The 24741-nt window shown below is 40.4% G+C and overlaps 1 protein-coding gene and 1 non-coding gene across 2 annotated transcripts in view; both read left to right on the top strand.

The window, feature by feature from the left end:
- The first annotated feature begins 4443 nt into the window (after positions 1-4443).
- The window catches only part of NAA25 (N-alpha-acetyltransferase 25, NatB auxiliary subunit), a 64558-nt gene continuing 44260 nt past the window's right edge, over positions 4444-24741 (top strand). The window contains exons 1-5 of the mRNA XM_043901650.1: positions 4444-4578; positions 14336-14421; positions 14912-15050; positions 18791-18909; positions 23816-23890. Of these exons, the coding sequence (XP_043757585.1) occupies positions 4521-4578; positions 14336-14421; positions 14912-15050; positions 18791-18909; positions 23816-23890 (477 nt within the window). The 5' untranslated portion in view covers positions 4444-4520. The remainder of the gene's footprint in view (positions 4579-14335; positions 14422-14911; positions 15051-18790; positions 18910-23815; positions 23891-24741) is intronic.
- On the top strand, positions 21770-21841 carry TRNAC-ACA. Its single transcript has one exon. It is a non-coding gene; the product is annotated as a tRNA-Cys (tRNA).

Below are 24741 nucleotides of genomic sequence, written 5' to 3'. Positions count from 1 at the left end.
ATCTCTGAAGAGCCGGGGAGATGGGGAGATGAAGAAATGTATCTACAATATCAAGTCTATGCTTGTTAAACGTGACATTTGTTAGACCTGTGTGATATGTATACATGATTATTATTCTCTCTAGATTTTGAAACATTTCATTATTTTTAAAGTTAGGAAACATTTAAAAAAAAAATAATAAAGTTAGGAAACATAGTTTATAGAGGAATATTATTAAGAGGATGTAAGTGTTCTAAACTTAAACTATATTAATGGCTGCACAACTTGGTAAAATGCAGTAAAACAGCATTGAATTGTGTCCTCGAAATGAGGGAATTTTATGGCGTGTAACTAACCCCTCAATAAAAAGTTGAGTATAAATATTACAGAGATATAAGGAATTCCCTGGAGGTTCAGTGGTTAGGGATCACTGCCTTCACTACGGGGGACCCAGGTTCAATCCCTGTTCGGGGAACTGAGATCCCACAAGCCTTTTGTGGGCAAAAAAGGGAAAAAAAAAAGTTTACAAAGATAACTGGGCTGCATGTGGGCTCTTACTTACACAATGAGGGATTGAACTCACATCTCCTGGAAATTGGGAACGCAGACTCTTAATCACTGGACCACCAGGGAATGTCCTCTGTTTTATTTTTTAAAGAACAGTTAGAATGAGATCTATCCCTTCTAATTTGAAAGAGGCCTGGGCAATTTAGCATCATATGCCACCTGGTGGACAGAATTGGAAGTGCTAGAGTGAACAAAGGCTGCCCCGCTGGGACCGAAAGCTGAAAGCGGCCCTGAGATCCACTCTCTCTTTCTGTGTTGGGAAAAATGAGGCCCAGGAGTGTATCTTGAATTATTGGCCGAAACAAGACCATAACCCTAGTTACCCCCAACTCTTTACTCTCTGTGTTTTTCTGCCTTGATCTCTGCCTACCTTTTATTCTGTGCCTACTTGGTGATTTTATCCTTATTTATACTAAGCATTGCAGGATGTTCCCAGATATTACTCGTGTGCCACAACTACTGAGCCAGTGAGCCGCAGTTACTTAAGCCCATGCACCTAGAGCTTGTGCTCCACAAGAGAAGTCACTGCGATGAGAAGCCCTTGCATTGCAGCTTGAGAGTGGCTCCCACTTTCCACAACCAGAGGAAGACCTAGAACAGCAACGAAGACCCAGTGCAGCCAAAAAGAAAAATAAATACATTTTTAAAAGGTCGAGTAATCCATGGAAAATATGAACTGTGTCACTGTTCTGTTTATTCTGTGGAGGATAAGGATTAGGCATTGAATCAAGGTGGAAAAGAAAAGCAAAAGAAAATTAGAAAAGTTACCCAGTGGAGATGCCCACAACCACTACATCCAAGTGATGCAGAGCCCTGTCCTGCGTCCCCAGCTACCAACACGATGCACTGGCGTGCCTCACGGCTCTTGAGCAAGAGGGTTTCCTACCAGATCAAATCTGCCACCAAATAGAACAAGAAGGAAGGGCTTAGCCCCCTCTTCTAAGTCAATATAATGGAAACCACCATTGAATGAACATCTGTTGTATACCAACTATTTTCCCATAACATCAGCTCTAAGGTACAGAGAGAAGGATAGGCTCTTGGCTCCTTTGGGGGGCATCTCGTTTGTTACCTGAAATGATTCAGGCCAAAGGGTGTGAAAGTTGCCGCTCAGGGAGCAGGCCTAGAGCCAGGTGACTGCTTTTCAGTCTTAGGCTTTTGAGGACAAGGAGTGAGAAAAAGAAAAGAAAAAGGCTAATTCATCCTGCTTGTATGTCAAACAGGCTTTCAGGGTGGAGGGAGACATATTCTACCCAGCATGGTAACTTAAGGATCTACAGGCCTCTCTTAGGTGGGTCCATAAGACTCCAGCCCTGCCAAGTTCAGGTAGCAGGGTGCCAAGCATCAGCATTCCTCTTGGGCCAGGTCAACAAAGGTAATCTAAGAACATAGCTGAGGAACCACAGTCCTGGTCAGGAGCTGCCTATGTGCCCCTTTTAAGGTGCTGCACTTTTCCATTCTGGGAAATTCTTGAAACTCGGGTAACTCACCAGCTCTCCCATTTGTGTCATAGATGAACCCCAGGTCTCCTCCCTTCTCTCCCCTTTCCAAGCCCAAGTCCGGCCCAGTCCTATGTAGCCGTAGCACCTAAGAGCAAGCCTGGGATCAGCTTACTGCTCCTGACCTTCATTCTTGTTGGTTAGTATGATTTTGGAAGCGTGGCATTCTCCCTGGGATAGGGTTTAGCAAATAAATATGCAGAACCCCTGTGCACCTGAAGCTAATCCAATCTTGTAAATCAAGTACGTCTCAATTAAAAAATCCAGGTCACCTGGTTAAATGTAAATTTCAGGTGAATAGTGAATATCATTTTAGTGTAAGTATGCCCCAAATATTGTACCATATTTGACCTGACAACTCTACCCTGGAGGTTTCTGTTTATTCATTTATCTTGAGAGTATTCCAGAATAGGGATTGGCAAATGTTTTCTGTAAAGGGTCAGATAGTAAATATTTTAACCTTTTGGGCCACAAGGTCTCTGTTGCAACTACTCAATTCTGCTGTTGTAGCACAAAAGCAACCACAGACAATGCATAAATGAATAGTTGGGTTCAATAAAATTTTACTTATGGACACTGACCTTTGAACTTTATATAACTTTCACATTGTGAAATATTATTCTTCTTTTGATTATTTTTTCCCAACCATTTAAAAATGTAAAAATCATTCTTGGCTCACAAACTGTACAAAAACAGTAGTAAGGTAAATTTGGCCTAAGGGTCATAATTTGCCCACTTCTGACCTAAAACAGGATGAAACTTTTGTCTGAATCCAAATCACAAGAGGATTTGTAAAGATACAAATCGCCAACCCCACTCCCAGAGCACTTGATCCAGTATGTCTGGGGCAGTGCCTAATAATGTTTAAGTTCCCAGGTGATGCTCAAACCTGTGTCCTCTGGAGTGGAATGGCCAGGGAGGTCCCCATCTAGCGTATTTTAAAATCTCCTCAGCTTTAGGAACTATTTTCTATGAGGATCACAGATCATATCTTCATTTGAGGGACTCCCTCTCCCCAACCATCCCCATTCTCAATAATAATTTTTCTGTGTAATTGCTTCTGGAATTTTCTCTTTCAGCTAGAACTCAGGACAGAATTGGGATGGGAGTTTCTAGTGCATTTTGTTTTTAAAAAGTAGTCACCCCCCCACCAAGTGCATTTAGGGGCTTTCCTGGTGGTCCAGAGGTTAAGACTGCATTTACTGCAGGGGGTTCAAGCCCTCATTGGAAAAATAAAATCCCATGTACTGCAGGGTGCGGCCAAAAATTTTAAAACACAAACAATAAAAGCATTCTAAAATCTTTTATTTTGGAATAATTTTAGACTTCAGAGAGGGTGAAAAGAGGATTAAGTTTTCATATACCCCTCAACCAGTTAACATCTTACATTATCATGGTACATTCATCAAAATGAGAAAACAACATTAGCACAATACTATTAACTGAACTCTAGACTTTATTTGTGGAGAAGGAAATGGCAACTCACTCCAGTGTTCTTGCCTGGAGAATCCCAGGGACGGGGGAGCCTGGCGGGCGTCCGTCAATGGGGTTGCACAGAGTTGGACACGACTGATGTGACTTAGCAGCAGCAGACTTTATTTGAATTTCAACTCTTTTTCCCCTGATGCCCTTTGTCTGTTCCAGGATCCCAAGGAAGATATCACATTATGTTTGGTCCTCCTGTCTCCTTAGGCATTGCTGGTCTGTAACAGCTTCTCACTGTTTCCTTATTTTTCATGACCTTGACAGTCCTGAAGCCTACCATTCAGGCATTTTGTAGAATGTCATTCAGTGCGATTTGTTTGATGTTTTCTTTTGTAACTAGTCTGAGTTTATGGGTCTTCCAGAAAAAAATACTACAGAAGGGAAGTTCCTTTTTCATCACCTCAAATAGTACTGTTAACTTTGATCTCTAGGATGCTTCTTAGCAGGCTGAGCACCGAGGAAGGGGTGAAGGGGCCTCGAACTTTTCTGGCACGTTTCTACTTGTCGCTCAGCACCCCTCTTCCCCTACTGTCCCCGGGGTCACCCTCCCACAAGAGTTCCCGGTTCCTCAACAGTGAATCAAAGACAAGTCTAACTGGTCCTTCAGCACAGAGGAGAAACAGGATGAGCAGGAGCAGCCGAGCCCAGTCTTTAACCGAGGCTCTTCACCCCCCGCCTCCCCTCACTTTCCTCACTCTCCACTAAGCGACTCGGAAGCGATGTTAATAGTAACGGCCGCTTCTAACAGCTAGGCCGACTCCACCAGCAGAAGGGAGGAAAGCGAGCCACTGAAGTGACACACCTGGGGGGGGGGGGGGCGGGGAGGTGCGTCGGGGATGCGGTTTGGGTGTCTGTGTTTTCCGCGCCGGCGCGTTCTGTCGCAACCCCGCGACCATCGCGATAGAAGGGCGAGATCGGCGCTGGCCCTTTAACAGCCCCTTCCCGGGGGCCTGCCCCGCGCGTGCGCACTGCGGTTCTGCGCTTGTCATCATGGCGACGCGGGGCCATGTGCAGGACCCTAACGACAGGCGCCTCCGACCCATTTACGGTGAGTGCCTGGGGCCAGTCTGGTCGCCAGCCGAATGCGCCGAGGGCTTCCGAAGCCGGGACGAAGGCCCGGGAGGGGCGCTGAGGGGCCAGGAGCCGAGCCGGCGGGCACAGGGGGCGGGCCGCGCGGGCCTCTAGGCCGCAGCCACGGGCCTCGCGTAAGCGCCGGCCTGGCTTTCCCGAGCTCTGAGTTGGTAGCGGCGCGGCCAGGGCGGCCGCAGGTCGGCAGAGCCGGCCTGACAGGCAGGCCCTGTGAGAGACTACTCTCGCCGGGACCTGCGCTACCCACAGGCTGCGTTGTCTGTCCGCAGGTGGAAGCTGGCTCCGGCATGAGGGTGGGACACCCCTGCGTGAGGAAAAATTCCTCACTGAAGACTTTTTACTTGTGGGAGCGGGGCCTAAAGTGTTGTCTGACTGACTGTGCTTGGCGCTCAGGGAGAAACAGAGGTCCAGGGAGGGGAAGGGGCTGACGCAAGGTCAACCCGTATCGAGTGAGGAGCAGGCCCTGATTTGAGGCTCCCAATACAGAGCCCTTTGGTGGAGGAACAGCTGCTCTGGGCACACGTGGGAAGCGGGGGCGGCGGGGCGGGGGGGTCTTGGGCCCAAAATAGCGGTGAAGCGACCGCAATAGCTGGTGTCGGGGGGCATGCAGGGAGCGCTCTTCCTTCTTGTAGCTTCTCTGGTTTTTCCTTTGCAGTCTGCCTTCCGCGTGCTAAGTGGATCCCCTTTCATAACGCTTACCTCAACCCTCAGGCTTTAAGACCTTGATGGCATTCTGCACTTCCAGTTGCGAAAAATCACGTATTTGAGTAAGGGAGAAAAACCTCTTCAGTAATCGAGACGTTCTGTAATTGGAAAGTGGTCCCGTTTGTATTTCCTTTCCTCTTAGATGCTTGTGTGGTCTTGGTCTAGTTCATAGTGAGGAAGGCTTCAAGGTCAGTGGTTTTTGCAAAAGGAGGCCTCGTGTTTATAGGGTAGATGTTACTTAAATGGAGGCTTCTCCTCAAGGCTGAGGTGATTTAACTTTTTTGGATGGGGGTAACTTTATGTTTCTGGTACAACTGGTTGTGCTTTTTGTAATTTGTATGATGTTTTGCTCTCGAGTCTTATTTGATTCTAGCAACAGCCTTGTTGATAACAATAATAATAATTATTATTATTAACAGCAATAGTAATAATGTGGATAGTCTGCTAATTATGTCAGTCACTCTCCTTGGCCTTTTATATTTATTATTATTTGATCTTCACATTTTCTTCTGGCGTGGGTGGTTTTTCCCAATCCCCTTCTCCCTTCCTCTCCCGCTCTTCTGTCCACAGATGAGGAAACTGGGGGCTTTATTGATGTGTAATTTGTCTAAGGTCACTCACCTAACATGAAACTGGAATCTTAACCTCTGCGGACTGTCCCAGACTTACTCTTTTAACCACTGTGTTGGAAATCACCTTAGTTTGAGCTGAAGACACTGACTTGCCAAAGGTCACATAGGTGGAGAGTGGTAGATTTCCATTTTCCCAGGGCTGTAAAGTCTTGTGTCCTCCAGTATAAAAGGGCAGAGATGAAGTATACAAGGGTGACTTGAGTATACCAGGGTGAATCCAGAGTTCACAGTTGGTAGCTCATTACTGCTTTATAGCAGCTGCCTGCAGACTTTTTTTTTTTTTTTATTGTAGTGGTTTTTGCCATACATTTTTTTTTTTTTAAGATTGAATATTTTTAAGAATAATTGGATTTCTAAAAATTGTTCTTGAGGACCAAAGAAAATGTCTTTGGTGCCCATAAGTCACTTAGAATTAATACTGTTTTGAACTATCCAATAGGAAAACTAGTCCCTTTCACATTGTTAAACATCAGGCTATGTTAACCAGATACATAGGTCATATTCTTAAAACTGAAGCCAGAATTATGTAGCTTTTCTTATAGTTACTTGAGAAGAAGATTAGAAGATACTTTCTTTAGGAGTTCAAAGGCAATTAATATACACTGGCAGAATTAGGAAAAGGACTGCCCTTGACTTCAGCACTTCTGACTTTTGACCTCTGGACCTTGGGACAGCCTCTGCTTTTGTGTTTAAATACCTTAGTATCCCTAAACCACTATTGTCCCTTGAATTTATTTCATTAGCTGACAGATGAATGAGCTGCTGCTTGGTGGTGCTTACCCACCAGCCCAAAGTTCAGCAACACTCAGCGTTGGTTGAGTGCTTGTTTGTGTGCTAACTATCCTTAGGTAGGTAAGATTATTGTGAGCATAATAGTAAACTGAAGGCCAGAGATTAACTTGCTCAGGGTTGTAGCTAGTAAATTGTAGAGCTGGAATTTGAACGTGGCCATTCTCACTGGTCATGTATGGATGTGAGAGTTGGACTATAAAGAAAGCTGAGTGCTGAAGAATTGATGCTTTTAAACTGTGGTGTTGGAGAAGACTCTTGAGAGTCCTTTGGGACTGCAAGGAGATCCAACCAGTCCATCCTAAAGGAGATCAGTCCTGGGTGTTCATTGGAAGGACTGATGTTGAAGCTGAAACTCCAATACTTTGGCCACCTGATGTGAAGAACTGACTCATTTGAAAAGACCCTGATGCTGGGAAAGATTGAGGGCAGAAGGGGACGACAGAGGATGAGATGGCTGGATGGCATCACCGACTTGATGGACATGGGTTTGGGTGGACTCTGGGAGTTGGTGATGGACAGGGAGGCCTGACGTGCTGTGATTCATGGGGTCGCAAAGACTGAGTGACTGAACTGAACTGAATTCTCACTGGAGAGCTCAGCCCTTACTGAGTTTGGATTCTGCAGCCTTACTGTCTTTTGTGCAGCATTATTTATATTACCAAGGTTTAGGATTTTACAACTGTTAGAAACTTTGCCTATGACCTCAGCTTTTGCCAATGCTGTTGAGGGTAGAAGCAGACAGGGTGATTAATTGTGAAATTATGGTAGGTTGAAATTCTGTTTTTGATGTCTCCGTATGTAATAGCTAGTTGTTTAGTCAAATGTCTTTAGAGTGCATCTCTTTACTCATAAATTGGTAAGTTTGGGTATTGCATTTTTGGTTTTTGAAAACCATCTTGAGTTTCTCAGAACGCCTACTTTATTGTTTTCTCCTTTCACTAAAATTATTCTCTTGTACTTTGTGGTTCTGAACAGATTTTGTATTCCCATGTGACTTGGTGAGCTCTAGTGCTTTCTTCTACCATTATTATTTTTAAATGTTTTTGGTAGTTAGTAAGTGTGTAGAGTTGGAAGTGATGGTCAGATATGGCACTTAATAAATTTTTATAGGATGCAGGAATTGTAAAATAAAAATAGAGAAGTTTCAAAGAAAAAATATCTCCGTAGTCTTTAGAATACACACACATATACTTTTATGGCACAAGATCCTTTCTAATCTTTGTTATTGACTTACGGTCTTTTTTTTTTTTTGTATACTTATTTTAAACATTTTATTGGGGTGTAGTTGAGTTACAGTGTTGTGTTTGTTTCAGGTGTGCAGCAGGGTGACTCGGTTAAACATATATTCATTCTTTTTTAGACTCTTCTCCTAGAATGTCACAGAATATCGAGTGGCACTCCCTGTGCCACAGTATCCTCATTGGTTACTGACTTGCAGTCTTGCTCTAGCCTGAATCCTGTGTAACTTATTTCCTAGCTGTGTTTCCTGAATGATAATCACTTCTTTGGTGCTTTAGGACATTTATTATTTAGGACATTTCCCTTCCATGTGTGGCCAAACTCCAGGTAATTATTTTGCTATAGTTCATTATTAAAACTTCCCAAGTCTTCACATGATTGTTCTATATATTCTGAACCTTCTGTTGGGCGGTGTTAGCTCAGTGAATCTTGTCCTGTTTTGCCCCAGGAGTGATAGGGTGTCTTGGTGAGTGAATATTATCTTTTCTTTCTGTAGAAAAGTTACTTGGCACAACCTGTCGTCTTCTGTTCTGAAATCTTGACCTCTTAAAAGCTCTTAGACTTTGAGATTCTAAAAACATTTTAAGCTTAGAAAGACGTGTTAATGCACAGAAAAGTCCTAGAAGAATGCAGAGTAGAGGGTCCTGGGTGCGTAGGGCAAGATGACGAGACTGATAATTCTTTTCTGTTATACCTATATGAATCACTTTTTTTTTTTTCACTCTGACTGTATTATTTTTATTATTTAAAAATTAACTGAAAAGACTTTTAAAAGTCCAGTTTGATCATGGGAAGCCATCACTAATCATTATTCCTTGAATATCCTGTTGTGGTCACTTTGTATGTATGTATCTCTTTCTCCCGCATTGTAAAAGGATAACTCTGAATACCGTGTGGGAAATAGGTCTAAAAGGGACAGATGCAGGATGGAAGGCCATCAGTTTTCAAGGCATTATTTGTTTTTAAGTTCAACCATTCATTTTTAAGTTCAACCTCACCACCCCCCATCTTGCACATTAGGTATTTAACAAAGGCTTGTTGATTAAAAGAATGTTTCACCTACAATTTGTGTTCTTGGTGAAAGCAAGACTTCTGTTCTCAAACATTTAGGGTTTTTAAGCAAAGGACATTGTAATTTGAAAGTGGAGCTGTCTTGTATTTGGTCTTTTTCTAAATTTGGAGCAATATCTTGACTAGTCTCTGAAGCCCTTGTAGGAAGTGAAAACAGTGCAGGTGATTTCAGCTACTCTGGAAGGTTTAAAAGTATTTGCAAGGACACCTAATTTAAAGACTTTCCTTTTTATTTGTGAGATTGATCCCTTTTCTATTGTCAGTATTCCTAAGTATGATTGGACTTATGATTCTTAAGTCTTTTTTTTTTTTTTTGGCTGTACCAGGTCTTAGCTGCAGCATGCGGGATCTTCAGTGTGAAGTCTTAGTTGTGGCACATGGGATCTGGTTCCCTGAGCAGGGATTGAACCCAGAGCTCCTGCATTGGGAGCTTGGAGTCTTAGCCACTGGGCCACCAGGGAAGTCCCTGATTCTTAAGTCTTATGTTGGTCCCAGGGCCTCTCTACAGGGCCAGTAGACAGTAGGCCTGTCTGTGTCAGGGCCTACTGCTGTCTGTCTGCACCTGCAGGGAAGAGGAGCTTCTGTTGGCCGTATTACCCAGGAGTGGGGCTAGCTCATTCGTTCAGCAGATTTTGATAGTCTCTTACCAGTGGTTTAACCCAGTGTTTCCCAGATTTCTATCATTCTTTTATCCAATCTGATGATTTTAGCTATATTATAGTATCATCTGTACTATTATTTACTTAATATTTTTCACTAAGTTGACTGTTAAATTTATTTAAAAATAATCTATATTATTGGGTTTCCCTGGTGGCTCAGTGGTAAAGCATCCGCCTGCTAGTTCTGGTGACACAGGTTTAATCCCTGGGTCAGGAAGATCCCCTGGAGAAGGAAATGGCAACCCACTCCAGTATTCTTGCCTGGGAAGTCCCGTGGACAGAGGAGCTTGACAGACTACAGTCCATGGGGTTACAAAAGAGTTGGACACGACTTAGCGATAGGGCTTCCCTGATAGCTCAGTTGGTAAAGAATGCGCCTGCAATGCAGGAAACCCTGGTTCCATTCCTGGGTTGGGAAGATCCCCTGGAGAAGGGAAAGGCTACCCACTCCAGGTTCTGGCCTGAAGAGTTCATGGACTGTATAGTCCATGGTGTTGCAAAGAGTTGGACACGACTGAGTGACTTTAGTTTTACTTCACTTAGTGACTAAACAACAACAAATCTTTATTATTACCGTTAGTGGAAAATCTGTCACTTGCCCTGAGAAAACAAACCATAAGAATAAGTACATACAATGAGAATAAAACAGTGTTATTAAAGTCATACATTTTTTTGTTGTTGAACCAGTGGCATGTAGGGTCTTAGTCCCCTAGCCAGAAATTGAACCTGTGCCCCCCTGCAGTGGAAACCGAGTCTTAACCACTGGCCCACCAGGAAAGTCCCTTAACTAGTTTCTGATAGTTGTGAAACTCTCAATCTGAGACCTGTTACTTCTCTGTTTGAAAAAAATGGGGGGGGTGGCATTAGCAAATATTAAAGAAGTGACAGGCTAATACAAAATTGAGACTATCTCCTTAATATAAAGGAAATATTAGAAGTCAGCTTTCTCACTGTGTTATCTAGGACTGCCTGCAGAGATCACCTAAAAGCAGATTGGTTGGAGTGATAACTATGCTCTGAAGAGCACTGCTTTAACTGACACTTTATCGTCTTATTTCCTCTGCCTGATTTGTGGATGGCTGACCGACTTACTCTTATTAAGGGAGCCATACCAGTCCTCGTGGTCAAGCCACAATTACCCTTGAGTAAGCTTTTAAAAAGACTTAAGAAAATAGACTTAGGATATCATTTTTCTTGGCTTGTTTTCACCAAGTGCTACATAATTTATATTACAAAGTCAGTGATGTAAAATAGAAATAAACATTTCCCAAAGACTCAGCAATCAATTAATCAGTAGGCTTGTAGGCTTCCAAGAAGGGGCAGCCTGACAGCAGGCTGAATGTGGTGAGGTGTCTTAGTTAAAATTCTTTTGGGTGCAAGGAGCAGAAACTCTTTGACACAAGCTCAAGTAGAGGGAGGTTGTTTATAAACCGTTGTGGGAGCCTCGGGCAAGAATGCAATGTTCTAGAGCCTGATGGAAACTGGAAGGCTGTCAAGATCTGAAGCTTCTCTCTCAAATGCTTGTCTCTGCTGCTCTTATCTGTTGGTGTCTATTCTTTTCTCTGCTAGGCTCTTCAAACCTTTTTGTTGTTTTTTAATGTGCTTACGCATCACTTCCACAGGGCCCAAATGTTGGCTGAAGATAGAGTAGGGAGAGGTTGTTTGCTTAATCAGCACTGCCCCCTACCCCCCCATCTATTTTTTGATAAAGATAATTGACATTATTCTTTTATAAATGTTATATGAATGAAGAGCCAAGAGATAACTCCCTTTTTCACTCCCCATTAACCAACTTGCATCTCCCAAGGCTCCTTCCAGATGGAAATTCTGGACCTGCCCCTGATAATCTCAAACTGGAAATGTTTATTGCTTTCCAAATGGAGTTCTACATAGCTTTCTGACACTAGGTTTCAGCATTGGTTATAGACTACCAGGTTTACCCAGCTTGGGTCAAATATCCACTCCATTGGGCTTCAGTTACGTGATCTAGACATGCTCATCCAATTCTACCCCTTCATCAGAGTCTGTGGAAACCACTCCCAGAGAAGAGGGCAAGGGTGCAGCATATATTAATATATCAGAGCCTTGTCAACAACAGAGAGGAAAAGTTAAGTGTCCTTGTAGTCCTAACCTCTGGTCTGATCCGTTTACGGGGAGATCCTCAGAGCTGGGGTTTCACCAAAGATACCTACTCTTTGAGAAAGCTTCAAGGTGTGGTCTATGAACCTGGAGTCTTACAGGACTGAGTCAGACATAACTTAGAACTCACTCTTCATGAGACCACCATCAGGTTATTAGAGAGAGAAGATTTCATTTATTGAACTGAAACCTCTCTCATATTCTATAAGGACAAATGGTGGCCTGTCGGCTGAACTAAGAATTTAAGAAAACTGGTATTAGGTATTCAGGCCAAGATTTTGTGTGCTTTTAGATTTCTGTGATTTTGCTCTACCTGAGTTTTAAGTCTTTGATCTTTTTTAGATTGTGATTCCTCCAGAGTAAGTTTTCTTAATCATTGTACCTAGCTTTACTGGTGCTCATTGGTATTAAGTGCATTGAAGAAAGACTAGAGATGAAACTCATGTGTTCATGTGGTTGTTTTTTAAAAGCTGTGGCAAAGTATTCATTGGAGAAAAATTGAAGCCGTCAGATAAAATGATAGTGTGTTTCTGTTATTTGGCCTTGAGCCACCAGACCATAGATGATTTTGAGTTGTCTTTGCCTCCTGTCTCCCTGTTGCTAACTTGGGACCTTGAGGAGCAAAGAGGGACCAGTTGTAGTAGTAGATTGTGAACTAGATTGTGTTCAGCCATCTTTCTGTATTCTGAATCAGCAGCTACCACCCTATTTCCCATTTACAACACTTCTTACTTTCCTTTTCTAGAAATGAATCTTTGCTTTTATTAGATAAATATTTTTCAAGTTAATCAACTTTATTTTTCTAGAGTGGTTTTTCCTATTCACCCACACACACACACCCCTCTTCTCCCGGCAGTTTCCCATGTTACTAACATTTGCGCTGGTGTGGTGCATTTGCTACAGTTGCTGAGCCAATGTAATATGTTATTGTTAACTCCCTAGTTTACTAATTTACATTAGAGTTCATTCTGTATGTTGCACATTCTGTGGGTTTTGACAAATGAATAATTGACACATACCATCATTACAGCATCATATAGTGTCACTGCACTAAAAAATCCCCTGCTCTCCAGCTATTCATCCTTCCCTCAGCTCCTGGCATCCACTGACTGTTCCACTGTACCTATAATTTTTGCTTTTCTCAGACTGTTATATGCTTGGAATCATATAGTATGTAGCTTTGTCATATTGCCTTCATTCTCTTGGCAGTGTGCATTTAAGAGTCCTCTGTTTTTTTCCTTTGACGTGCTAGCTCATTTGTTTTTATCACTGAATAATATTTCATTGTGTGGATGGATGTACCACAGTTTTTTATCCATTTGCCTACCGAAGGACACTTTGGTTCCTTCCAAGTTATGGCAATTACGTACAAAGCTGCTGTAAACATTTATGTGCATTTTTTTTTTTTTAATGTGCAGATTTTTGTGTGAAAGTACGTTTTCATCTCATTTGGGTAGGTAACAAGGAGCGGGATCATATGGTTAGTGTATGTTTAGTTTTTTAAGAAACAGCCTGTCTTCCAAGGTGGCAGTGCCATTTTTGCATTCCCACCAGCAGTGAATAAGAGTTGCTTTTGTTCCCTGTCCTCACCAGCATTTGGTCCATAGATTAATTTGAGTTGTTCCTGTTTTGTCTGTTCCCATGCTGATTTGGGACCTCGATGAGCCAAGAGGGACTTGGTAGTAGTAGTAGGTTGTAGACTGGTCAGCGTTTAGTCATCTTCCTATATATAGAATTAACATCTACCACTGTTGCCCATTAACACACTTCTCATTTTCTTTTAGATCCTCTCATTTGGAAATTAATCTTTGCTTTTATTCTACTTTTGAATAATAATTGATTGCTTTTCTTCCTTAACAAAATTTTATAGCAGGTCTCCATATTCCTTGTGTTTTGGAATGGATTCATAGGTTAGGGAACTTAGAAGTCAATTTTTCTTCAAAGTCAGTGCTAGTTTCTGTTTCAACTAATGTATATGAAAGAACTGTTTTTCGTACATCCTTGTCTACTCCTAATATTGCTGGATTTAATTTGCCACCACTGTTACTATCTTTTTTCCCCCAGCGAATTATTCTTAACTCTGTGGCATAGTAAGTACACATTACACATTTTATTGAGGGAACGTGGTCCATTTGGTAGATTTGAAGTTTGAGTATAATAAACTGTTTTTTAGATATTTTAATTTTTGTGTGACTAAACCCATTTGTTTCACATAGGTAAAAATATTAGTGTCATCTGTCATCTCTTGAATCTTCATTAAAGACTAGTATAACTGGATTATATTGCCTTTGGATGAGAAATGACTATAACAAAATATAAGATTGGGTTCTGGACCATCCTGTCTGTTTAGAGTTCATATCGCTCTGTGATATTTTTAAATACCAAATTAGAACACTTTCTGAAACATCTGATACTAGCCTATGCATTTTTCATATTTGTTGTTGAAGGCATATAATGACCCTAACTTCTGTTTTCATAGATTATCTTGACAATGGTAATAATAAAATGGCAATTCAGCAAGCAGATAAGTTGTTGAAAAAGCATAAAGATCTTCATTGTGCTAAGGTAAGTTCATTTGCCTTCGAGTTACTTATATTTGGTGGGTTATATATTGTAATCTTTAAAGGGAAAGGTGTTTCATTAATCTCTTTAGTGCCTGTGTTTTTCAGAGTATTTCTTAGGCCATATATTTTCCTGATCCCTTAAATGCCATAAATAGTATTTAATTAAAAGCTCGCTGTTTTTTTCTTTGGACATGACTTCTCTAATTTAATTATTCTGTTTTCACAGGGTCCCTTTAAGGGGTGTTGTACATTTTTTTTGTTTTGCTTTGTGCATTCTTAATATGACTGAAATAGGAAAGAACCTTTATTTGCTGGTACTTTTAGTACAATAGTTGATTCACAACCTAGGCGTATCTTACAATTCACCTTGTGCTTTCTTTTTTTTTTTTTTTTTCTTTTTCTTTTTTTTCACCTTGTGCTTTCAAATTGCCTTTCTTTGGTTCATATTTCCGTTTCTGTCCTTTAAAAAGCAGTCTTGTCTTTTCTCTCAGGTGTTAAAGGCAATCGGTTTACAGAGAACTGGAAAGCAAGAGGAAGCTTTCATCTTGGCACAGGAGGTGGCCGCTCTTGAACCCACAGATGACAACTCGCTGCAGGCACTGACTATTCTTTACCGGGAGATGCACCGACGTACGTTTCTTTCTTTTCAGTGTTTTTAAAACTGTGCTTAATTTTTGGATATTTCTCGTTGACTTCTGTATTTGTCTGATTTACTTACCACTCATGATTTGATGGATGACAGCAGGTAAACTAATGCATTAATCATGGCCTGCAAAGGCTGTGGACAGAGTGGCTATTTTGCACATATTAGGATCCTTGAATTGGAATGAGGACTTGAATTTCATTTATGACATTTTTATCCGCTAAATGAAAGAGTTGCTTTTTCCCCACTTTAAAAAAAATACATTTTTGGCTGTGCTGGGTCTTTGTTGCGTTTCGTTGGCTTCTCTCTAGTTGGGGTGAACGGGGACTACTCTCTGGTTGCAGTGCGCAGGCTCCTCTTGTGGTGGCTTCTCTTGTTGCAAAGCACGGGCTTCAGTAGTTGCAGGTCCTGGGCTCTAGAGCACATGCTCAAGCATGTGGCACATGGGCTTAGTTGTTTTGAGGCATGTGGGGTCTTCCCGGATCAGGGATCAAACCTGGGTCTCCTGTATTGGCAGCTGGATTCTTTACCACTGAGCCACCAGGGAAGCCCCCTTTCCCACCTTTTATTATGGAAAATTTCAAACACAGAAACAGAATAACATAATAAACCCCACTGTGCCCGTTACTCACCTTCAGCAATTATTGACACATGGTCAGTTTTAGTCTATACCCCTCTGCCTGCCAGATTATTTCTGACTGTATCCTAGGTAGTCTATAGTTTCATTTGTAGATAAAGTTTTTCCTTGTTGATTTTTCAAATGTTTTGTTATGAGATACATATGTTTAACAATACATGTTATAGAAGAGTATATTTTATGTAACACACTAGAACATTTGATGTGAAGTAAATGAACATTCATTAAACCTACCACCCAGCTTAAGAAATTGAGCATTATTAGTATAGGCATACCTTGGAGATATCGTGGGTTTGGTTTCACATTAGAGTGAATATTGCAGTAAAGTGAGTCACATGAAGTTTTTCCCCAGTTCTCTCAACATTTATGGAATTAAAGGGAGTTATGAGTCTTCTTTTGGGTTAGGCTTTGGCTTAAAGGAGTATCGTGGCTGGTTTGATTGTCTACCCAGATCACTAAAACTTACTCCATGTCAGCAATAAGGCTGTTTGACTTTCTTATCATTTATGTGTTCACTGGAATAATACTTTTTTTAGGGAAGGGCTGCACCTCTTGGCTTGTGGGACCTGGTTCCCCATCCAGGGAATTCCCTGGAGTAGTACTTTTAATTTCTTTCAAGAACTTTTCCTGTGCATTTACAACTTGGCTAACTGGCACAGGAGGCCTACCTTTCAGCCTGTCTTGGCTTTCTACATGTCTTTCTCACTAAGATTAATCATTTCTAGCTGTTGATTTAAAGGGCCAGTCATGTGACTCTTCCTTTCACTTGAGGCTGTTGTAGGGTTATTAACTGGCCTCATTTCAATATTGTGTCTCAAAGAATAGGGAGGCCTGAGGAGAGGGAGATAGACAGGAACAGCTAGATAATGGAGCAGTCAGAACACACAAACATTTGTTGATTAAGTTCAAGGTTTTATAGGGTATGATTTGTGGTGCTCTCAAACAATTCCAGTAGTAACTTCAATAACCAGTGGTTGAATGTGCCTAGTGGTCCAGTGGTTAAGAATCTGTCTGCCAGTGCAGGGGTTACAAGTTTGATCCTTGGTCTGGGAAGATTCCACATGCTGCGGGCAACTAAGTTTGTGTGCCTTAGAGCTGGTGCTTTGCAATTGGAGAAACCACCACAATGAGAAGCCCATGAACTGCAACTAGAGAGTAGCTCTTACTCACCACTACTAAAGAAAGCCCATGTTCAGCAACAAAGATCCTGCACAGCCAAATAAATTAATAGATTTCAAAAAAAAAAAAAAGATCACTGGTCATAAATCACCATAACTTTATAATAATGAAAAAGTTCGAAAGATTGTAAGAATTACCAAAAATGTAACACAGTGACACAAAGGGAGCAAATGCTGTTGGAAAATGGTGCCAGTAGATTTGTTTAGACACAGGGTTGCCACAGACCCTCAATTTGTAAAACACACAGTGTCTGCAAATCACAGTAAAGGGAAGTGCAGTGAAAAACGAGGCATGCCTGCGGTTAGAGGACTTCCTGTCTGTCCCTTGTCAGTCTCATTTCCCCTTTAACTTTCTAAGAGGGGTTTGCTATCCTGAATATTTTTTTTTAGTTCTCTTGCTTTTCTCTAAAAATATTTTCACATTTGCTTTTCTAAGCAATACGTTGCTAGTTTTGCTTATTCTTGGACTTAATGTAAATGGCTTCATACTGTATAACTTCTGTAACTTGCCCTTTTCATCTAATATCCAAGTGTTGTAGTTAATTGTAGTTAATTCATGTTCGCTGCCACAAAATACTTTTTTGGGTGAGTACACTAGAATCTAGGAATGGAGGTGTTAGGTCGTAGGGTGTAGGTTCAGCTTAAAGGTAAACCTGATGTCAACTTGCTTCTAAATTTACCCTCCCACTAGCAGTGTATAAGAGTTCTAGTTGCGTCACATCCTTGTCATTGGTATACTTAGACTTAAAAAATTTTTGCCATCAAACCATCATGTTGTGCTCCTAAAAAAAATAGTTTTTGTCAATTATTTCTCAGTAAAACTGAGAAAAACAAATTTTTTGCCAACCTAGCAGGCAGAAAATGTTATTTTATAGTTCAGTTTTGTTTTTCATTCTTATAAAAGATTAAAACTTAAGAATTGAGATATATCTGATTATTTAGGGATTATGTCAGTTTAGTGCTATGGATTCTCTCCTAGCATTAAAAAAAAAATTATCCTACAAGTATTGGTTGAATGTTTTTCTATGACAAGTAGTGTACTAGAGTCACAGAGGAAAGGTATTCTTTCTGCTCTCATGTTACTCATAGTCTATAAGGAAAAATAGATCAATAGATAGTATATTGTATTATATATTAATACATTGTATAAAAAAGTTACTTAAAAGATTTAAAAGTGCCAGAAGGAAGCAGTGATCAAACTGAGGTGGAAGAGAAGAGATGGTGTCAGGAAAGGATTACATTTGAACTTGCATAGTTTCTGGCAGTGTGCATGGATGTGCGTGTGCTATGTCTTGTCCGACTCTTTATGACCCCATTAACTATAGCCCGCCAGGCTCCTCTGTCCATGGAATTTTCGAGGCAACAGTACTGGAGTGGGTTGCCATTTCCTTCTCCAGGGGATCTTCCCTACCCAGGGATCGAACACACATCTCCTGCCTTTACTGCTGTGCCCCCTGGGAAGCCCTGTTCCTGGCAAGAGGGGATTACATTTGAACTGGGTCTTAGGTGATGTTCTCTCAGTAGAAAAGGGAGGACAGGGGAACCCAGGCAGAGGAAACAATGTGAAGTCATGGAAATATGATACAGGACAGGGAATCTCGTGGAACTACAAATATTTCAATGTAGCTGGAGCATAAAGTGTCAGGAGGAAGGAATTTGGAAGAAGACAGAAAGGCTAGATAGATCCTGGAGAGTCTTATATGTTGCCAATGTCATCGGGGGGCTGACCTAGTCCATTCTTTATTGAAAAACACCTAAGCAAGGGAAGAGTAATGATCAGGTGAGGCAAAGCAGATATTTCTTCTTCCTTAATGATAGGAGACATCTGTTTTCTCCAAATAGGAAAAAAAAAAACTTGCTGCTAAGATTTGTTACACGTCAGTAATTAAAATCCTGTTTCTCTTTGTCTTAGCGGAGTTAGTCACAAAACTTTATGAGGCAGCTGTGAAGAAAGTTCCCAATAGTGAGGAATATCACTCTCACCTCTTCATGGCCTATGCCAGAGTGGGCGAATACAAGAAAATGCAACAGGTAACTTGATGCCCAAATCTCCTGGGCTGTGGGATTTTCTCTGAAAGCCTTTTTACTGTGGTTTAACTGCAGGTGTGTGTGTGTGTCTGCACATGTATGCTTGCATACATGTATAGGAGTCAATCTATGTATTTGTGTGTGTGGATCAACCAGGTATTTTTGTGTGTGTGTTTTAAAGATGAACAACTCTTCAGATTCTTTAATTGATTTATTTGGGAAACATGATTGTTCTTTTGTGGCCTAATGTATGTTTTGTTTGGTTCTAGTAAGAACAATCTAAAAAAAAAAAAAAAAAGGACAATCTTTAGATTGTCCCGCTGCATCAGATCACTGGTATATTTTCAGAAAATGGGCAGAAATCCCAGAGCAATAACTGAACAGACTAGAAAGATTAGCTTTAAAAGTTTACATCTATTTTGTAAATTCAACCATTTATATAGCCTGCTAAGATTTTTAAATCCACAGAGGGGAAAAAAATATCTGTTGCTTGGGATGCTTTTTTTTTCCCCCCTGGATGCAGCTTCTCCTTCTTTGCTAGTTAGCACATTTTTCATGTTCCTTGTATACCTGTGAAGGTGCCTCATTTGGATACATTGGGGCTGATACTTAAGTAAAACTGGCATCCCGGAGAAATGAAATTTGCCCAGTTAAGCTCATAAAGGGTTATGATGTCCAGCTAGAATTTTTTAAAGAAATGCTTTGTGGATATAATATGTTCTGAAAGCAGATATTTCCTACTTGGGTTTTTATTTGGTCTTATTTACTTGAAATATCAGGCTTCCCAAGTGGCTCGGTGGTAAAGAACCTGCCTGCCAATGCAGGATCTCCTGCAGGAGACACTGGTTTGATCCCTGATCAGGAAGATCTTCTGGAGAAGGAAATGGAAACCCACTCTAGTATTCTTGCCTGGAGAATCCCATGGACAGAGGAGCCTGGTGGGCTATAGTCCATGGGGTCGCAAAAGAGTTGGACACAACCCGAGTGACTAACACTTTCACTTGAAGTATCAAACTGTAACACTAGATACATCAGGGAAGGTGAAAGATACTGTATTAAGATAAATCCTTTAAAATCAATCTTTGTATTCACCTTGGCAAGTTTTTAAACTGGAAGAATTTTGGGGGGCCCAAATATAATTCTTTGAAGAAATTTTATCATTATTTTTATTTATTGTTGGAGTATATTCTCAGGAAAAGTATTCAGAAATTAAAATTTTTCTTCTGTTGTAAAATGGGTATATTTTTTAAAATTGGTAATACTAACATATACATATACATCTTTAGTATCATTTTTACTTCTAGGAGTATGTTTTAAGTAAAGCATATACATTAATATGGACACAGGTAAAGAAATTACAGTTCACCTATATGGTAGAAAAACTACAACACCTCATTCTCACTCCCTGCACCCATTCGTGGTACTATGTGTCTTTATTTGTTCACATAGATATTCCCAGTAGTGATTGAAGAGAGCAGATTGTAAAATGGCCTTCTCCCACTCCTCTCCCATCCACCTCTCCTTAATAAAAGATGTCATTAGATGTATGTACTGAAATATTGCCAGGATATAGGGCTGTGGATACTTTCCAACTTACTTTCTATTCTTTCTTTTTTTAAAAAACTTTTGCTAATTTTATGATCCCACAAAATAAATTTTTGAAATATATATTTTATAAAATATAAACACATAAAATAGCAAAAAGTAGAAGTTCATGCAATGGCAATATTAAGGTAAATTTTGAGAAAAGGAAAAAATAATCTGCCACTTGATCAGATTTTATTTTTGTACGGTTTAACTTTATTTGTTGCCAGAGATATGTATAATTTTTCAGCTTGCTTTTTGGAGACTGTTGCTTTGACTTGGCTTAGTATACAGTTTCTCAGTGTTTTAACCATAGCTTGCTTTTGCATTGTCTTAGTCTCATGTATTGGAAGAATGGAGTCCTCTAGTGTTAAATGTCTTAGAACAGAATTTCTTAGTTCTTATTCTGCCTTTGTTGCTGCTCAAGGTAGTCAATGGTTCTTAGCTCATATGTATGCTTATTTTGAAATGGGTATGTCCGTCTGGGGTAATAGGTATTTTATAAATTACATGCTGTGTTTCATAAGAGTAAGGGCTTTTGTTCACTACTGAATCCTCAGTTCCTAGGATAACATATGCATGATAAATATTTGTTAAATAATGAGCGATTTGCATAAACTGGTTTAGGTAAGAGGGAGGGAAGCCAGGGAATCAGAAAGTTTAAAGATTTCTGCCCCACAGACATCTCTGGCAGGTAATATTTAAAGCCACCTTGAATAAAGAGTTGCTAGTTCTTCATATGATAGATGACTAGACTTTCTTTTTTCTGTTAGTGACATTCCTATTCTCTGAGCCACCAATTTGTGGCCACATTTTTCCAACTTCTCTGTGGTTGGAAATTCTCTGTAGCAACAGAATGTTAGCACCTCTAAGACAGTAGGGTATAGGCATGAAATTTTTCTTTTATGTTAGAAATTCATATTAATATTCCTTTTTATTTCTGTATGTCATTGTAAAATGTTTTCTTTACTCAAATTATCAAAAATTTTTTTTAATGCTTTCCACTTCATTTCTCCAGTTTGTTATTAGAAACAGGGACCTCAAGCCGTCCTGGACTCCCCTCCTTATCCTCTCTGTCCGTTTTGTCTCCAGTCTTTTTTTAATTTGTTAGTTGATGTGTAGTGAGTTGCTTTGCAGTATTGTGTCAGTGCCTCCTGAACGGCAGAGTGAATCAGCCACACACGCGTGTATATTCCCTCCCCTTCAGCGTTTCACCATCCACACCATTTTGATTCTGCCCCCAAGGTGTTTTTGAGGTCTCTCTCTCTCTTTTTAGACTTCCCTGGTGGCTCAGACGGTAAAGCGTCTGCCTACAATGCAGGAGACCCGGGTTCGATCCCTGGACTGGGAAGATCCTCTGGAGAAGGAAGTGGCAACCCACTCCAGTATTCTTGCCTAGAAAATCCCATGGATGGAGGACCCTAGTAGGCTACAGTCCATGGGATCGAAGAGAGTCGGATACGACTGAGCGACTTCACTTTCACTTTAACTTTCTCTCTCTCTCTTTTTTTTTTTTTTTGGCCACAGGGCTTGTAGGATCTTATTTCCCGATCAGGGATCATCCGATTCCCCCAGCAGTAAGAGCATGGAGTCCTGACCACTGGGCAGTCAGAGAATTCCCTGTTTCATATACTGGTTCTTGGTTTAGTTCTTCATTGCCTCCCCTATTCTTTCTCCCTGTTTTCTTTCTTCACAGTGCTGGTAAACACTCTTTCTGGAAGAGTATGGATTTATACAGTGTCACCGTCTTACTCTGTATAGCCTCCTTTTTGAATGCCTTAATAACAAAGGTACCTCTGTCTACCTCTTAGCCCTTTCCCCTTCTACTGCTCTTAATTTTTTGCTTCAGCTGGATGTCCTACTTGTTCTTGTCAGCATGTCTTTTCTTTAATGTTTTTGTTTAGTTATTAATTTTGCTTCTACTAAGAATTGATTCACTCACTTATCCATTCACTCCAAATGATTATATGCATTTTTACCCTCACATCTTTGCTTTTAGACATTGTGTTTGACCTTCAAGTTCCATCTGAAAGACTGCTACTTTGGAGAAGGCTCTTCCCTACTTTTCCTTAAAAAATAAAAAGGAATAAACAGACTTGTTAACCTTGCTTTCCTTGGAAACATCCTGTTGTGTAGTCGCCAAGTCATGTCCAATGCTTAGAAAATCCCATGAACTGTAGCCTGCCAGGCTCCTCTGTCCATGGGATTTCCCAGGAAAGAATACTGCAGTGGGGTGCCATTTCTTTCTCCAGGGTATGTTCCTGACGCAGAAGTCTCCTGCGTCTCCTGCATAGCAGGCGAATTCTTTTACTGCTCAACCACCTGGCGAGCCCCTGGAAACACCCTAGCAGGGTATTTTTGTATAGGATGTTTTTTTGGTTTGTGATTGTTTTTTTCAGTGGCTTGTGGGATCTTATTAGTTCCCCGACCAGGGATCAAACCCAGCCCCCAATAGTCAAGTACTGAGTCCTAACCACTGGACTGCCAGGGAATTCCCCATATAGGATGGTTTATTTTTATTGCCAAGAAAATTTTTAGTAGTCTGAATATTTGTCTTTTTCCCTAGCTTTTAAGTGCCTTGGGGATCAGGACTCAATCTTTGTATTCTTGGCAGGAATAGACATTTCCTTTCACTTAATGTAATAGGGGCTTCATGTATTTTTTTCAATAGTAACTGTGATAATTAGCTGACAGAGTTCTTAGCATTGGTTACTAATTGGGCAATTATGGACAGATTCTCAGTTTTACATGAGTAGATTTTTGTTCCTTTATGCCATGTTTCTGCTTTTAAGTATTTGAGTATTATACATTATACAATGAAAGGGTTCAATTCTAATTAATGGTATCTTGAAAGAATTTGAATATTTTCCTGACCTAAGAATTATCTTTTGAATAATGTCAGAGTAATTTTGTCTAACTTTGAAGTTTAAATATGCTGTATTTTTAAAAATTTTACTGTAACTGATTAGTGCAGTGGCTTCAGTGAAGTTTGTTTATTGATATGTAGTCATAAGCCACATTTGTTTTTGCTTGGTTGTCTACCAGAACTATGTTAGAATGCAGTATTCTCTAGGAACACTGGGCTTCAATTTGAGAAAATGTGATTTAAAAGGTGAAATACCATTCCTGATCTTGTAAAAATTCACCGTTTTGATTACCTCTGTTGTTAGCCTATAGATCATATCCATCAAGTTACTAGGCACTCTCAGTAACTGGCATATGTAAACATGTGGTTATTTTCCTTGGAAACTTCTTGCCACACATCATTAACTGCTCTCTGTCTGATGTTTTCTAAACAAAATATTTATGGCTCTCTCTCTTTCAGGCTGGCATGGCTCTGTATAAGATTGTCCCCAAAAACCCTTACTACTTTTGGTCTGTGATGAGCTTAATTATGCAAGTGAGTATGGCATTCAGAATGGGATTGAGATTTGTTTTTATTTTTGTGTACAGTAATTGTCCTTAATGTGTCCTCTGAACATCTTGGGTAATGTACTGCAGCATGTGTCAAACAGGGACTTGATACACTGTCAGCTGATATTTTTTGAGTTGGGGAGTTTTGGTATTCTTTATGAGTTGATGTATTGGTTTATTTATGTGTAATACAGAGTGTATTTCCCCTTAACCTTAGATCTGTTACTAGGTTGCTTGATCAAGTACGAGCCTGGGAATGTTTGATGCTGTCGGGTAGTCAGCAGGTCATTGACCTGGGTGACTTGTGTCACTTCTTTCTGAGCCTCAGTCACTCTTCTGCAGAGTGGAGATGCTTATCTCCCAGAGCCACTGTGAGGACCAGGATGAGACCCTGTGTATGAGAGGATGGGAGGAAGGTGTTAAAATGTAGCAGTTTAGAACAGAGAGGCTCAAAAAAAAAAAAAAAAAAGAACAGAGAGGCTCAGACTAGTCTGCTTTTCAAATACTGAAAATCAAATATTTTCAAATAAAGACATGGGCTTTACCCCATGTCTTGAGCTGTTGGGAAATCTTTTTAACCTTAGTTTATCTGTAAAATAAGCATAATAACTACTCTGAAAGATTATTTACAGGAGGCAGATGAGCTCAGAGCAGAATCTTTGGCAATGTTGAAATGATTAATATCATGTAGCGATTTTAATGATCAGTCTGAGGCAACTGTAGCTGTTAAGTAAGCCATGCTATAAATAGAAGAAATTGGCATTTCCTTTATAATATGTGAACATCCCAGGAAGACATCGCAAAAGCTTTTCTCTTCAAATGCTTGGTACCATTTAT

This window comes from Cervus elaphus, chromosome 5, assembly GCF_910594005.1.
Source record: "Cervus elaphus chromosome 5, mCerEla1.1, whole genome shotgun sequence".
In the NCBI taxonomy this organism is placed as follows: domain Eukaryota; kingdom Metazoa; phylum Chordata; class Mammalia; order Artiodactyla; family Cervidae; genus Cervus; species Cervus elaphus.
Note: the sequence above shows the minus strand (reverse complement) of the source record. Positions and strands in the feature narration are given on the sequence as shown.